The sequence below is a fragment of the Aquarana catesbeiana genome, linkage group LG03 (genome assembly GCF_042186555.1).
Source record: "Aquarana catesbeiana isolate 2022-GZ linkage group LG03, ASM4218655v1, whole genome shotgun sequence".
Lineage (NCBI taxonomy): Eukaryota > Metazoa > Chordata > Amphibia > Anura > Ranidae > Aquarana > Aquarana catesbeiana.
In genome coordinates, this window is record NC_133326.1 from 526233619 (window position 1) to 526249577 (window position 15959).

At 43.5% G+C, this 15959-nt stretch overlaps 1 protein-coding gene across 2 annotated transcripts in view; it reads right to left on the reverse strand.

Annotated features, from left to right (window-relative positions):
* Window positions 1-15959, reverse strand: part of CRACR2A (calcium release activated channel regulator 2A) — a 208565-nt gene that overhangs the window by 15937 nt on the left and 176669 nt on the right. For both annotated transcript variants that reach the window (XM_073621246.1, XM_073621245.1), the window contains exons 14-16: window positions 14068-14149; window positions 8827-8941; window positions 5569-5670 (exon numbers count right to left, since the gene is read on the reverse strand). In XM_073621246.1, coding sequence (XP_073477347.1) covers window positions 5569-5670; window positions 8827-8941; window positions 14068-14149 — 299 coding nt within the window. The remainder of the gene's footprint in view (window positions 1-5568; window positions 5671-8826; window positions 8942-14067; window positions 14150-15959) is intronic.

Sequence of the window (15959 nt, forward strand, 5' to 3'; positions counted from 1 at the left end):
TACTTCAGCAAAGAAACTACTTGTTGATCTTGCCAAAAATGCATGACTTTGTAGCTTCCTGTGAGCTACATTGAAGAATATCTTCCTTCCTAGTTCTGTTCTACTTGTTCTGTAAACTACACATTGCCCTGCACCCTATTTAATAGACAGAAAGGGATACGGACATGTTTGAAGGAAAGCAGCCCAAAAAAAGATACATGCTGCCACAACACCAGTGACTAGTAACCTAGTATATAGTACATGTTTGGTTTTGGATTTAGACTTTAAAGACTGGTACGCTGCAATATATTACAGTTTACATTTTGGGTTTAACCCTTTGAGGACCATAAGAGGTCCATCATCAATATAAAAATAATTATATTTTTTCCCTTTAAGAATGTATTTGAACAATAAATAAAACCATTTCCACACTTGTGTCATTTTTGGGGGAGGAATTATGCTAGATCCATTTGTTGATAATTACTAATATGTTGACTCCAAAAAAAAAGTACCGTATTTATCGGCGTATAACACGCACTTTTTTCCCCTTAAAATCAGGGGAAAGTCGCAGGTGCGTGTTATACGCCGATCCCCTGCGATCCCGAGCTGTCAAAATATCAAAATCGCCGACCGCGATTTGAAAATGGCGCCGCCGGCGCCGAAATACACAGAGCCGGTCCTCGGCTCTTTCCGGCGGCTCTCGTTTACTTTCGGTTTCACTCGTAGCCCCGAGCGGAGCTATCCGAGTAGGTTCGGATAGCTCCGCTCGGGGCTACGAGTGAAACCGAAAGTAAACGAGAGCCGCCGGAAAGAGCCGAGGACCGGCTCTGTGTATTTCGGCGCCGGCGGCGCCATTTTCAAATCGCGGTCGGCGATTTTGAAGCCCAGCAAGCAGGGACAGGGGATCGAAGGCTGCACTGGGGCAAGGCTGCACTGGGGAAGGCTGCACTGGGGAAGGCTGCACTGGGGCAAGGCTGCACTGGGGAAGGCTGCACTGGGGCAAGGCTGCACTGGGGAAGGCTGCACTGGGGAAGGCTGCACTGGGGCAAGGCTGCACTGGGGAAGGCTGCACTGGAGAAGGCTGCACTGAGAAGGCTGCACTGAGATGGCTGCACTGAGATGGCTGCACTGACAAGGCTGCACTGACAAGGCTGCACTGACATGGCTGCACTGGGGCAAGGCTGCACTGAGAAGGCTGCAATGATGGGCATTTAAATGTAAGTTTTTTTCCCTTCAACTTCCCTCCTAAAAGTTTTTTTTTCCTTAAAATTCCCTCCTAAATTGGGGTGCGTGTTATACGCCGGTGCGTGTTATACGCCGATAAATACGGTATTTTAAGTTCTTAATCAGATGATACAGGCAATTAAAAACATGGGACAAATATGTCCCTTGGTCCTCAAAGGGTTAATACTGCTTTATAAATAATTTAGCCGATTCACATATGTCCAGGGCGGCCGCAGTCTGTTTCTAAAAAGGGTCTTGTGCGATTCTTAGGTCGGTTAAGGTACGAATTCAACTAAAAATCTGCACTTGAATCGCACCTGAACTAGTGAACAAAAACATACCGGAAATCCAGACTGCAAACCGCAGCCGGACATATGTGAACCCAACCCTAAGGTTCCTTGTTTCCACAGCTCTTTGTTATCTGCAATGTTGCAGTAATCTAACTAGAGAATGTAAAGGATGAGCGCACTCTACCCATATATTGTGGTTGTTAGTGGATTTTATATTGGATTTTTATTTGTCATTAGGAATGAGGTGTTCTTACTGGGAATCCAAGCACTGAACATCTGGGATGGCTGCCTTTCCATTCACCAGAGACCAGTGCAATAATTAAGAATTCTATCTATTCACTGACTGGAGACCATCGCTGGGAATTGTCAGAGCCTGAATTAAAATTATGGGTTTATGATGTCTATGGTTTGGAATCAGGAAACAGAGTTTGTGACAAAATGAAAGATTTCCAATTGGCCAAGATACACTGTCCCATTAACGTTTAACTATCCCAAAGAGACAGTAACTGAATAATTTGTTATCCAGACAAATCTGATTACAGACCAAATTGTGGCAAGGTCTCTGAGGAATGGGGTTCTCTAAAGGCCCATACACAAGATACGAAAATCAGATGAAAAAATTTGTATGACGAGCTGTCTGCCGATTTTCGGATCGTTAGTACTATGCTTTCGACAGCTGGCTTTGCTTTTTAGTCAGACAAAAGCTGGATGTGCAGACTATAACATTTTTCTCGGATGTTAACAACGTCCGATTTTCATTTCATTTGTACAGTTTTCATAAGAAAAAAATCCTATGAGAGCAAGACTACGCATGCTCAGAAACAAAAGAATACATACAAAACTATTCAACACATTACATCATTTCTGATGTTGTATTCTATGGTACGAAAATTTTCGTATTGTGAGTAACCTCTTCACTTTCGACATGAGACTAGCATGCAACAAAAAACGGACGTTTGGGCTTCTGAAAATCTAAGCGTGTGTACGAGTCTTTATTCACACACTTGGATCCAGAGTGAAGAACATCTTATTAAACTGAAACTGGTTTATGTTTACAAGGCCCTTAGAAACCAACAAATAATAAATTATTCAGCTAAAGGAGACAACTTGCAGTTTCCTCCATTGTGCCACTTGCGGACAAAACTCTTAACAAGCCAAGAAGATACAGAAGAGATGTTTATTGAATAAACATTCTGAGAATGGGCTACAAAATAAATTACGCTAGAGAAGAGTAAGGCATTCAATTCGCATGACAGGAGACTGTGACCGGCTCTCAATGGAGCCTGTTCACACACTTCCTGGGTGGCCGCGGTCCACACTGGAAAAGGGTCCTGTACGTCTTTGGCTCCGTTTCAGGTCCAAATGCAGGCAAAAATTCAGACTCGATTTGCACCTGAAACAGGGAAGCATTGGACCCCTGCTGCAAGCCGCATCCGCACACAGTGTGAACCCAGCCTTAATGGATATCAATTTAACTTTTTGATATTTTATCAGACAAGACTATTGATATTGTTGAGTTCACTTTTGGAAAATATTATAATAAAGGGTGCATCAATGTTTCAATTTATATATATATATATATATATATATATATATATATATATATATATATATGGATAAATGTTAGGACCACAGATACCAGGGTGCCGTGACGAGGCTCTGTGGCTTACGCATGCGTTTGCAAATGCATGCGGACTAAACCCCTGTTTTGAACGCATACTGTTAGACAGGTTAATTTGGTTGTCTGCGAGCTGGTGGTAAGTAGGCTTGGAATTTTTTTCTGGGCATTCCCCAGGCCTTGTTTGTAGGGGTGTACTCGCTTTTGTTGCCAGCAGTTTAGACATTAATGGGTGTGTGTTGAGTTATTTTGAGGGGACAGCAAATTTACACTGTTATACAAGCTGTACACTCACTACTTTACATTGTAGCAAAGTGTCATTTCTTCAGTGTTCACATGAAAAGATAAAATAAAATATTTACAAAAATGTGAGGGATGAGATACTGTACCTATGTTGTAGCGGGTAAATTTAGGAATTCATTTTGAATATAATCTCAGTGTCCGTGTCACAATATCAATTCTACTGTTATTTGTGTTTGTTAGGTGACTTAATTGTAAAACAAATCTAAATATTTTTTTTCTAGTTTCATAGCCCATACTCTCACATAATTTTATTGTGCTTAAAGTGTAAGTTCACCTCTTCAGAAAATCTGTAAGCTGAACTTACACAGGACCCCCCCCCCCCCCCATCCACCCTGGTCCCGCTATACCTGAGTCCCATGATCCCCCACTGTCAGACACCGGTTTGCTGCTTTACCTGTCCGGGGATTTGAAATCTGTTCTTCTCAGCGTGTACGGATAGGAGGCATTCTAATTGGTCAGCAACAGCCCATTGGACATCGCTGACCAATTAGAATTCGCCTAGCCCATCCTGTCAGCGCTGGAGGAGAGAAAACCAGGAGGATTTCAAATTCCCGGACCAGTAAAGCGACGTCCTGGTGCCTGACAGCGGGGGGAACGCAGGACTCTGGTACAGCGGGACCGGGGGGATGGGAAGGGGGTCCATTGTAAATTCACCTTACATATTTTCTGTAAAGGTGAACTTATCCCAATGAATCTCAGGAATAATTTATTGGTCAGCTTAATTATTTTTAATAAAATATTTTTATATTTGAGGCACTGTTATACATCGATCGAATAAACGATTAATATAGCTGACTCAATTAATCACTCAAACATCCTGACAGAATGTCACCTATCCATTCACTAGAGATCAGTGATATCACTAGCAATTCAGGCTATCCATTGACTAGATGCAAGTGACATCACTGAGAATGCAGCCATTGATTCACTTCAGGCCAGTGACATCACTGATAAATTTCCCTGTTCATTTGCTAGAGACATGTGACGTCACTGAGAACACAGTCTATCCATTTATTAGAGACAAGTGACATCACTGAGATTGCATCTTATCCATTAACTAGGGACCAGTGACATAATTGAGAATGCAACCTATCCATTAATTACAGACCAGTGACATCCCTTAGAATGGAATCTATCAATTCACTAGAGACTAGTGACATCACTAACAATATAGACTATCCATTGACGAGAGGCCAGTGACATCACTGAAAGATTTTCCTGCCCATTTGTTAGGCACATGTGACATCACTGAGAATGCAATATATCCACTTACTATAGACCAGTGACATCACTTACAGTGCAGCCTATCTAGTAACTAAAGGGCAGTTACATCATTGAAAATGCAGCCTATCCATTGACTTGAGGCCAGTGGCATCACCAAGGCTGGGTGCACGCATAAAAAGTTTTTTTTTTCATTTGACTCAATGGGCTGAATGAAAACAAAATGAGAGGTTGCCATACTAACTAAGCAATGTTAGTGCGCTGATCTCCCCCCCCCCCCCCACCCACTGTGCCTTTGTGTTCTGATGGGGGGACTGTCCTCCTGCCAGAACACACTGATGCTGGTTTTCCAGCATGTCCCTTCAACAGAAGCTGGTCATTAGACTTCTTCTGTCAGGAGGACAGCTGTACACACTGATCAAATGTTGCCTGGTTCCTGTTGAACCTGCTGACACCTGCTGATATTCAGTCCTTGTGTACTTAGCTTATTAATGCAGTCTATCCTTTCACTAGAGACTAGTGACATCACTTAGAGTTGGCTAGAGACCAGTGACATCACTAAGAATTCAGCCTATCCATTCAGAGACCAATGAAATCACAGAACTTGCAGCATATCTTGTGATTAGAGAGCAGTAACATCAGTGACAATGCAGCCTATTCACTTTCACAAGAGATCAGTATTCACTGATGATACAGTTAAACATCCAACCAGGAGTCAGGATCACCTTATGTATTTTGCAATGCTGTAAAAAGGTATGTACCATTGGAAAAAATATTGCAAATATATAGTCAAGGCCCATTGGCTGAACCAGCTATTAACTGCTATCAGGGAGCACCAAATACTAAATCAAAATAAATAATGGCTTGGTCTACAGAATAGCTTCACTATCTCCTGCTCTTTAGATTGAAATTGTTGAAATATAAACACTCTACCTTTGAAAGTTGCTTTCCCAGACCGCAGGGAACCTCTCTTTCTTTTTCAATGTCTGTTTTATTACCTAACATTAATATAGGTATATTTTCTCCAGCTCCTTCCTAGAAGAAAAACGAAAAGCATCCTTGAGGGTTTGTGTGGTTGTGAAAGATTTTCCTAAAAAATATTTTTTTAAATATTTATTGATGGAAACTCTACCAATGCTTTTGATTGATGTACCTGTTCCAGTGTGGACAGCCCTGTGTTTAGTATTTTGACTCTGAACCCATTTTTTGACACTTTAATAGTTACAGATTGATTATGCTTTAAATTATAATATTACTACTTGCTGTTTAATAAATGGTTTGATATGCATTGTTCTATATATGTATGTGTCTTAGGGGCGGTTCACACTGGGGCAACACGACTTACAGTGTGACTTAGCAATGCAACTTGGAGGCGACTTCAACGTAACTTCAACGCGACTTTGAGCGACTTACAAGACTTCAAGTCGCCCCCAGGACAGGCGTTTTTGCTTGTGGCTAATCAGAGCTAATCAGCTCTTGTGACATACAGTACCTGCCTCGGCGACAGGGTACTGTACATCTCGCTCAGGCTGCAACAGGAAGAACACATTTCCCTATTGCAGTGAGCGCGAGAAAGAATTCCCCTCCAAGAGCATACCAGGCCCTTAGGTCTGGTATGGATTGTATGGGGAACCCCCTACACCAAAAAAACGTTGTGGGGGTCCTCCCCAAAATCCATACCAGACCCTTATCCGAGCACGCAGCCCGGCCAGTCAGGAAAGGGGGTGGGGACGAGCGCCCCCCTCCTGAACCATATCAGGCCACATGCCCTCAACATGGGGGGGTAGGTGCTTTGGGGAAGGGGGGCACCCTGCGGCCCCCCACCACAAAGCACCTTGTCGCCATGTTGATGAGGACAAGGGCCTCTTGCCAACAACCCTGGCCGTAGGTTGTCGGGGTCTGCGGGCGGGGGGCTTATTGGAATCCGGGAGCCACCTTTAATAAGGGGGCCCCCAGATCCCGGCCCTCCGCCCTATGTGAATGAGTATGGGGTACATCGTACCCCTACCCATTCACCTGGGGGAAAAAAAGTGTCAACAAAAAAACACTACACAGGTTTTTAAAGTAATTTTATTAGGCAGCTCCGGGGGTCTACTTCCGACTTCGGGGGTCTCTTCTGACTTCTCCGCTCTCTCCGGCCTTCTCCCGTTGTCTGGTTCTTCTCCCGTTGTCTGGTTGTTCTCCCGCTCTCCGGTTCTTCTGCCGGGCTCCTCCGTTATCTTCTGTTCTTTTGTCTCTCTCTTGCTAGCGTTGGCCCAGTCTTCTCCATCGTCTTGTTCCCTCTTCTCTTCTTACGATGTTGCCACGACGGTCTCTCCCGATGTAATGCCGTGTGCGCGGTGCGTAACAAGTTATATAGGCATGGGGCGTAGTCACCGGATGAAGTCGCCCGGTAACCCCGCCCCTTATGACGTCAAAGTCTCATCATGCCCTGGGACTGTGACGTCATAAGGGGTGGGGTCACCAGGTGACATCACCCAGTGACCCCGCCCCACACGGCATTACAGCGGGAGAGACCGTCGTGTCAACATTGTAAGAAGAGAAGAGGGAACAAGACGATGGAGAAGACCGGGCCAACGCTAGCAAGAGGGCGGCAAAAGAGCAGAAGATAGCGGAGGAGCCCGGCAGAAGAATTGGAGAGCAGGAGAAGAGGCCGGGAGAGAGCGGAGAAGTTGGAAGAGACCCCCGAAGTCGGAAGAAGACCCCCGGAGCTGCCTAATAAATTACTTTAAAAACCTGTGTAGTGTGTTTTTTTTATTGACACTTTTTTCCCCCAGGTGAATGGGTAGGGGTACGATGTACCCCATACTCATTCACATAGGGTAGGGGGCCAGAATCTGGGGCCCCCTTATTAAAGGGGGCTCCCGGATTCCGACAAGCCCCCTGCCCGCAGACCCCGACAACCAACGGCCAGGGTTGTCGGGAAGAGGCCCTTGTCCTCATCAACATGGCAGGGCGCCTCCCTTCCCCAAAGCACCCACCCCCCCATGTTGAGGGCATGCGGCCTGGTACGGTTCAAGAGGGGGGGCGCACGCTTGTCCCCACCCCATTTCCTGACCGGCCGGGCTGCGTGCTCGGATAAGGGTCTGGCATGGATTTTGGAGGGGCCCCCATGCCATTTTTTTGGCGTAGGGGGTTCCCTTTAACAATGCTCTTGGAGGGGAACCCATGCCGTGTTTTTATTTAAAATTTGGCGTGGAGTTCCCCCTCATGATTCATACCAAACACATGTCAGTATTGCTTGTCGCTCATTGGGAAAGGAAAAAACACATTTTTCCTTTCCCGATGAGCGAGCCAGCTCGGCGCTGGCATATCGTGGTCACTCTTCCTGGGTAAACTCTTTTCTTTTTCCTGTAAAGTCGCTTCACTATAGATGAGGATCCGACTTGGAGGTGACTTTCATTGAATTCTATGGGTACAGGTCGCCTAGAAGTCGCCTTGAAGTAGTACAGGAACCTTTTCTGAAGTCGGAGCGACTTCAGTAGTGTACATTAAGACGGCTCTCATTGACTATAATGTAATTCCCAATGTCAAACGACTTGAGGCGACTTGAGGGCTGACAAGTCGGATCCCAAGTTGCGGCAGTGTGAACCGACACTTAGGGTGGACTGCAGTTCTTTGTTGCCATAAATATATATTTTTTTATTCAGAGTACTTTATTATTTTTATTATTATTTTAATTATGTATTACTGGAGATTATTACAGAGATCTGCCAGGAAAATAATCTTGCCGATATTTGGTATGATTCAGGCTACGGCTTCTTCTGTAAATTCCATTTTTGTTATCTATTAACTGTGGGAATTACCCAACTGATTGTTTTGGTGACAGAAGTTAAAGGGGAATCCACAACTTTTCGGCTGTCACTGGATGAGAAGGTAAAAGCAAATTTTCCAATTAAAGTACCCGTTTTTTAGTGATAGCTGTCAACGAAGAATTTCCCTCTCTTTGAAATTATTTCCACTCACTTCCTGCTCTGCCACTATGCTAGTACGGCAAAGCACCTCCGGTTTACCAACATACAGAGGGCAAGATTAGAAAATTGGACTTGTATTTAGGTAACAGATTAAGTATGTTGAAAGCAGATTCCCTTTACCAAGAAACACGTGTGGTTATGCTCTAACCTGGTAAGAACAAAGCAAGATCACAAAGAAATAAAACTTGTACACATCAAAGCTGATTTCTGTTTATACCTCTACACTGGTAAGCCACTGCCGTACTGCCATAAATGTGTCCTTGGATGTGATGTCATACATTACAATGACGCCATCAGCTTTTCTAAAGAACTGTTTTGTTATACTGCGGTATCTGTATCAAGAAAAAGAATCAACAATAAAAGTTTGTATACAGGTATCTCATAAAAGCAGGAAAGAATTTCACTAAAATAGTTAATAAAGGTAGAGCCTCCTTAAGGCACATACGGGCCCAAACCAAAGATCACATGTTTGTTTCTATTGTCCCCATACAGCAACATAAAGTTGAACATGCTGGGCTGGGTGCAAATGAAACTTCAAAAGCCTATAGTGGCTAAATATGTACAAGCCCCGGTGCAATGTTTGCAATGGGGCCCCTTTCTGAAAGCCCTCGTTGCTACCCTCCCTAATACCCATTCCTCACAGTTTACTGTCCTATATTACTAGTGACACATACAAGCATGCTCAGAGAGCTGCTCATAAAAGATCCTCCAGAAAGTAAGGTGAAGCTTCCGAGGACTGGCAAAGTGAAGCTGCCCCATGCCTCCTTTGCACATAGCCATGTGACAGACCACATAACCAAGCACAAGGAGCACTTTGTGTAGCCCCCTGTCCCCAATAGAAGACCTGAGAACTTTTTCACTTAAATAGTCTGCATGCTTCTAAGTTTTGCTAGCATTATAAAGAAATGATTTGGTTGGGAGGGGGAGACACTCCAAGTCACCCCCTTTTCCCCCCTTCCCTGGAGCAATTTTAATGGTAATAACATACTACATGGATCTGCTGACCTTTCTGAAAACATACAACAACATTGTAAAATGCATCATGACCCACATTGTAACGTGAAATACTTCAAAGCACAGTTACACAAAATAGGTGTATGTTACAATGTTGCACTCTAAAGTGCACTGTAATGAACTTGCATTATAGCGTAAAATATGCTCAGTGCTTTGTGTGCTGTATTGCTCAGTGCTGAAAAAACTTAACAAGGACCTGCATTTTTATACATTGAGTTACACTGGCAGGTAGAAAATGCATGCTTTGCATTACAGTACATTATGGGCTCTTAAAGAACTCTCGTTTAGACATAAAATCTATAACAATTTATAAAAATTTTAATATCAATTTAGGTTAATAAAAAGATGATGATAGGATAAAAGATACAAGTTAATGTAATATATTACTCTATGATAGGAAAGAAAAAGCACAGCAATTTGTAGTTTTCTTCACTACACCAGCATCCTTAAAGTGGGGTTCCACCCAAAAAAACAAAAATACCTGAAAAATTCTAAAAAAAAAAAAAAACAAAAAAACATTTGGATATTTTTATTTTTTTTACTTACCTCTAAATGCCTGTTGCTAGGTGGTCCCTCGTAGTCTGCCTCTTCCTTTGCCTGGGCTGGTGACATCACTTCCCCCTCGGCACAGGAAGGGCTCTACTCTGCTCCCTCCCTCCTGTCAATCATCTGGGACCCATTACAGTCCCCAGGTGATTGAGCGGCCAATCACGGCGCGCGGCACCGCTCGCGCATGCGCAGTGGGTGCCAGGCTTTGAAGCCACAGCCCGGCGCCCACAGTTGAAATGCCGGCGCCGACGAGCGGAGGGGGGGGGCGAGTGGGGCTTCGATCCCCAGCATCGCTGGACCCAGGGACAGGTAAGTGTCCAATTAAAAGTCAGCAGCTGCAGTATTTGTAGCTGCTGACTTTTAATTTTTTTTTTTTAATGGACCCCCTGGGTGGAGCTTCTCTTTAAGGTCTTATGTAAGTTGTACATAGGAGCACAATTATCTGTGATCAAGTCTGTAATTTATAAGGATTTGAACGCAGCATTATTGTATCTCAGCCCATTCACACAGGTCTGTTATGGCCCACAACATATAGTTGCGTAAACCAAAACAAGGAAAATCCATGTTCTGGGTCCTGTATAAGAACTGTATTTGATGCTGTATGCATGTAAACATTTGAGCTAGCGTTTAATTGCGTCCAGCCTACATTTACATTTTCAGTGGCAACTGTTTATAGCTGACATATAAATATGAACAAAGTGTAATCAGCGGCACTCACATGTTGGCCTTGGATGAGTCATTTATGCAGCGGCAGCACATTCACAGAATAATCAACTTTCTGTCATTCATGAATTCGCAGGAGCTACTGATTACACACTCTTGATATGTCAGCCCTGAGCAGCAGCCATGGCCAATAATGTACATGTACGCATGTAAACGCAGCACAAATGTTACATATGTACATCGTACAGAAAAGTTTTTTTATGCAGGATTTTGCTGCCTCTTTTGTACTGTATGCATGGGGCCTACAGCTCACATAGTCATCTATTAATGCTATTAGAAACTATTTTACATAAATCAGCTAGTCTCCATTTTCATTAAAGACTACTGATTTTATACAATGATTCACATATGACTGTCACTTAAAGCAGAGGTGTCCAAACTTTTTTCAAAGAGGACCAGATTTGATGAAGTGAACATGCTTGAGGGCTGACCATTTCGTCTGACATTCTTTAAACCATTAAAATTCGGTCTAAGTGTGTTTGTCCGAGCACTAATACACTGCCCAACAAGAATTCTCTTGCCTTTGTGCTGTGTGTGGTGAATAGATGAGCTTGGGCGTGTTATTTGGCTATACCGTATTTATCAGCTTATAACACGCACCTTAACTTTAAAAAGGAAGTTTCAGGAAAAAAATCTTACATTTTAAATAAAGAACTGTGAAGCAAAATAAGGGTCAGTGCTCATCAATGCAGCCTAATCCGTGCCCATCTGCAGTCTCACAAGTGCCATGAATGCAGTACCCACCATATTGCCATGAATGCAGCCTCTACTCCATTACCATGAATGCAGCCTCTACTCCATTACCATGAATGCAGCACCCACTCCATTGCCATGAATGCAGCACCCACTCCATTGCTATGAATGCAGCACCCACTCCATTGCCATGAATGCAGCCCCCACTCCATTGCCATGAATGCAGCACCCACCGTATTGCCATGAATGCAGCACCCACCGTATTGCCATGAATGGAGCCCCCACCATATTGCCATGAATGCAGCACCCACTGTATTGCCATGAATGCAGCACCCACCGTATTGCCATGAATGCAGCACCCTCTCCATTGCCATTATTGCCACACCCACTCCATTGCCATGAATGCAGCACCCACTCCATTGCCATGAATGCTGCACCCACTCCATTGCCATGAATGCAGCACCCACCATATTACCATGAATGCAGCACCCTCTCCATTGCCATGAATGTCACACCCACTCCATTGCCATGAATGCAGCACCCACTCCATTGCCATGAATGCCGCACCCACTCCATTGCCATGAATGCAGCACCCATCGTATTGCCATGAATGCAGCACCCACCGTATTGCCATGAATGCAGCACCCACTCCATTGCCATGGATGCAGCACCCACTCCATTGCCATAAATGCAGCACCCACTGCATTGCCATTAATGCCGCACCCACTCCATTGCCATGAATGCAGCACCCACCGTATTACCATGAATGCAGCACCCACTCCATTGCCATGAATGCAGCACCCACACCATTGCCAATAATACAGTACCCACTCCATTGCCATTAATGCAGCATCCACTCCATTGCCATTAATGCAGCGCCCACATTGACATGAATGCAGACTCACCATTGCCGTCAGTGCAGCATGATTCATGTCCATCTGCAGCCTTGGAGGAGACAGGGAGGGGGCGGGACCAGCACCAACAGACATACAGGAGAAACTCCTGTTTTTATCAGCGGCCTCTTTAATTGAAAGTCCGCCTCCTATGAAGGACAACACAATTGTCCAATGGCAGAGCAGGAGACGGGACTTCCTTTTACACAGGACGCCGTTTAAACAGGAAATACTCCCCTCCTGTATGCACGGCACTCGTCCCGCCCCTTCCAAGGCAGCCAGCATATCTATCTTTTGTGCCCCCCGGTGCTTGGGGATTTGTTGGGGGCCAACATAGATATATATGTCAAAATTACCAGGTGGACTGTCTGAAACCGGAACGCGGGCAGCGATTGGCCCGCGGGCTGGACTTTGGACATGCCTGACTTAAAGTGAAACCACACTTAAAAAAATTTGCTATTTTATATGGGACATCTCGAAATGTTAATTGCGCCCAGACTGTGTGAGTCCAAGGACGATCACTCGCAGGTGATCGCTGCATTGCTTTCAGTGGGGCTGCCTCCGCATTTAATTGCCAGAAAACCCCACTAGGGTTCTCTCATTTATTTGATGTCGGTCCCATTCGCAGGTGTGAATGGGGCATAAATTTACAGTGTGAGATCAAAGGCACTGCTGCCTTAGATTTCTAGTCTCAGGAGATTTGGAGTGAGATTTGATGATGTCACTACTGTGCTGCTCATTGTTCTCCTTGCTGGAGGCTCTGACATAAGGAAGCAAAGCACTGCCTCTACCAAGATGGCTGATTCTGTACAGAGACCCAGTGTAGAACCAGACATGTTAAGTCAGTAATGGGGAAAAGATCAGCTGCAGGAAGATCATGGGCAATACAAGCCGTTTATCCTCTGCCTACATTTTGTGGGCACAGCTTCCAAAGTTAAAGTGATTCTAAAGGCATTTTTTTTTCGTTTAAAAAAAATGTTACACTTACCTGCTCTTGACAATGTTATTGTAGAGAATGTTCCCTTTCCTCCCCTTCTGGAATCCTTCACCAGCTGTCCACTCCTTCCTTTTAGGAGTGCCCCTTCAGCAAGCTCTGTACTAAGGATGTGCCTATGCAGGCTTGCTTCCGAGCCAAGCTGTGTGTATCCATAGACACACAGCATGGCTTGGCCAAGACCCCCGCTCCCTCCTCACAGGATTTGACTGGCAGAAGCGGGAACCTATGGTTTACGCTGCTCTCAGTGTATCCTGTGAAAGAGAGGGCAGTGCTGGATTTATTAAGGAGTAAGGTAAGTGTTTGGAGGGAGGGGGTGGAGGGAGGGGGTGGAGGGTGGGAAACGGGTATTGGAAATTTTTTTACCTAAATGCAGAGAATGCATTAAGGTAAAAAAACTTTTGCATTTAGAACTACTTTAATCTCCACTTTAAATAGACAAAAGAATTCAGCACTGCCCTGTAAACATTTCCAAGGAACAGCCTTGGAACCATTTCATACACATGGTTAATAAATAATTTACATTAGTGAAAACATTTAAAAAAAAAATAGCAATGCAGTATTGTTGCGATCCGATAATCTAATTACAGACCTTTCTTGTCCAGCTGTGTCCCAAAGCTGTAATGCTACCTGGCAGTTATCCATTGTCACAGTCTTTACGATGTAATCAACACCTGCAACACCAAAAGAAAATCCAAAACTAAGTTTGATGTAAAGAGTAATTTTTAGGTGTCAATTTCTAAAAAGAAAAAAAATAGCCGGTTGAATGTCACAAGCATCCATCCAGCTATCATATATAATCACTGTAATTAGAATAAAAGTTTATTTCGTATGATTGCCAGCTCCATCTCATGGCCATAATGTAGTATTTTCCTGATCGAGGTATGTATCCGACAAAATACTGTCATAATTTGTTACAACTGGGCAAATACTTGTGCCATTCATTTAGCAAATTTGTTATAAATAGACCCCTAAGTGACAAGTAAAACCAATCAGTAAATTGCTAATTTTATTCATGGAACAATGTGACTCTGCTAAAGTCCACTTACGGTATATTACCTATAATCTCCGGCAAGGTCCTGCGCATGGCATAAATCATCTGAAAAATGTATTAACAATTCATGACTTAGAAATAAACTTTTCAGAAGATTTATGCTGTGTGCAGGACTTTTCCTTTCCTTGGAATTATTACTTTGTATCTGGCTTTAAAGGAGCCTTGGTCTCGATACAGATATTCCTTGTCAGCTGCAAACACGGAAGTTAAGCAATGATATACATTCTTCAGTCAAAGTTTTATTTATTCTGTCTAGTAAAAATATAGGGGTAACTATTGCAGAACTCCTTCTCAGTCATTATTATATATTTATTTATTACTGGTATTTATATAGCACAGACAATTTGACAGATCGCCGTACTAACACAAGCGATGTTGGTGTGGCGATCTACCCCACTGTGCTATTGTATTCTTACAGTGGGACTCCCCCCTAGCCAGAATACACTAAATTGTGGCAATTGGCGGCAAGCATTGATTGGATGCTGGTTTTCCAGCATGTCCCTTCGACAAAAGCTGGTCATTAGACTGGCTTCTGTCAGACAGACAGCTGTACACACTGATCAAAAGTCAGCCGGTTCAGCAGGAACCAGTGTTTTTCAGGCAGTGTGTACCCATCTTAACTCACATTCATACATACACATAGTAGGGCCAATTTAGACATCAGCCAACTAACTTACCGCCATGTCTTTTGAGTGTTGGAGGAGACCGGCATATCCAGAGGAAACCCACAAGAGCACAGGGAGAACATTATAAAGTTATTATATTATTTGTGTTGTCTTCTTGCAGCCCTGCTAAAGGAGTACTTTTGAACCACTGAAACACGTTGGTTTTAACCAAATGTGACTTTTAATACATCTTCTAGACTTTACCCAACGTGTCTGGCACTTTACTCTTTGTACACGTGTCTACCCAATCCACGTGCCATCCTATGGCAGTTACTGTCTGGAGAGCTGCCTAAAATGAAGAACCTTCCACTATACCAGACTCAATTTCCAACTGTAATAAATATTAGCACAAATAATCATCACATCTCCCCTTTAACTTCTACATTCAGTTCCTTTTTTTATCTGCAGACAATGATTGAGAGCTAATACAATTTAAAAAATGCAGTTATCCTTTAAAGGCATTCATTTACACATGGAACACAAGCTGTGAATGACTCCTACTGCTTCTATTTGTCAGTATTTATTTGTTATTATTGCCATTGATTTACCAATTGATTTTCCTAATCCCTTATCAACTTCGCTCGTTTCAAGTTAATTTTAAAAGAAAACAAAAGTAACACTAATAGCAATGGCTGCATAATTAAATGAAGTATAATCAGCAATGATTGAGTTTAAAAAGAAAAACAACATAGGAAATAGAAGCTGCCAATAATGTTTACACCTCAGCCAATGATAGGTCAATTCTCTCTCCAAAGGGACAGCATT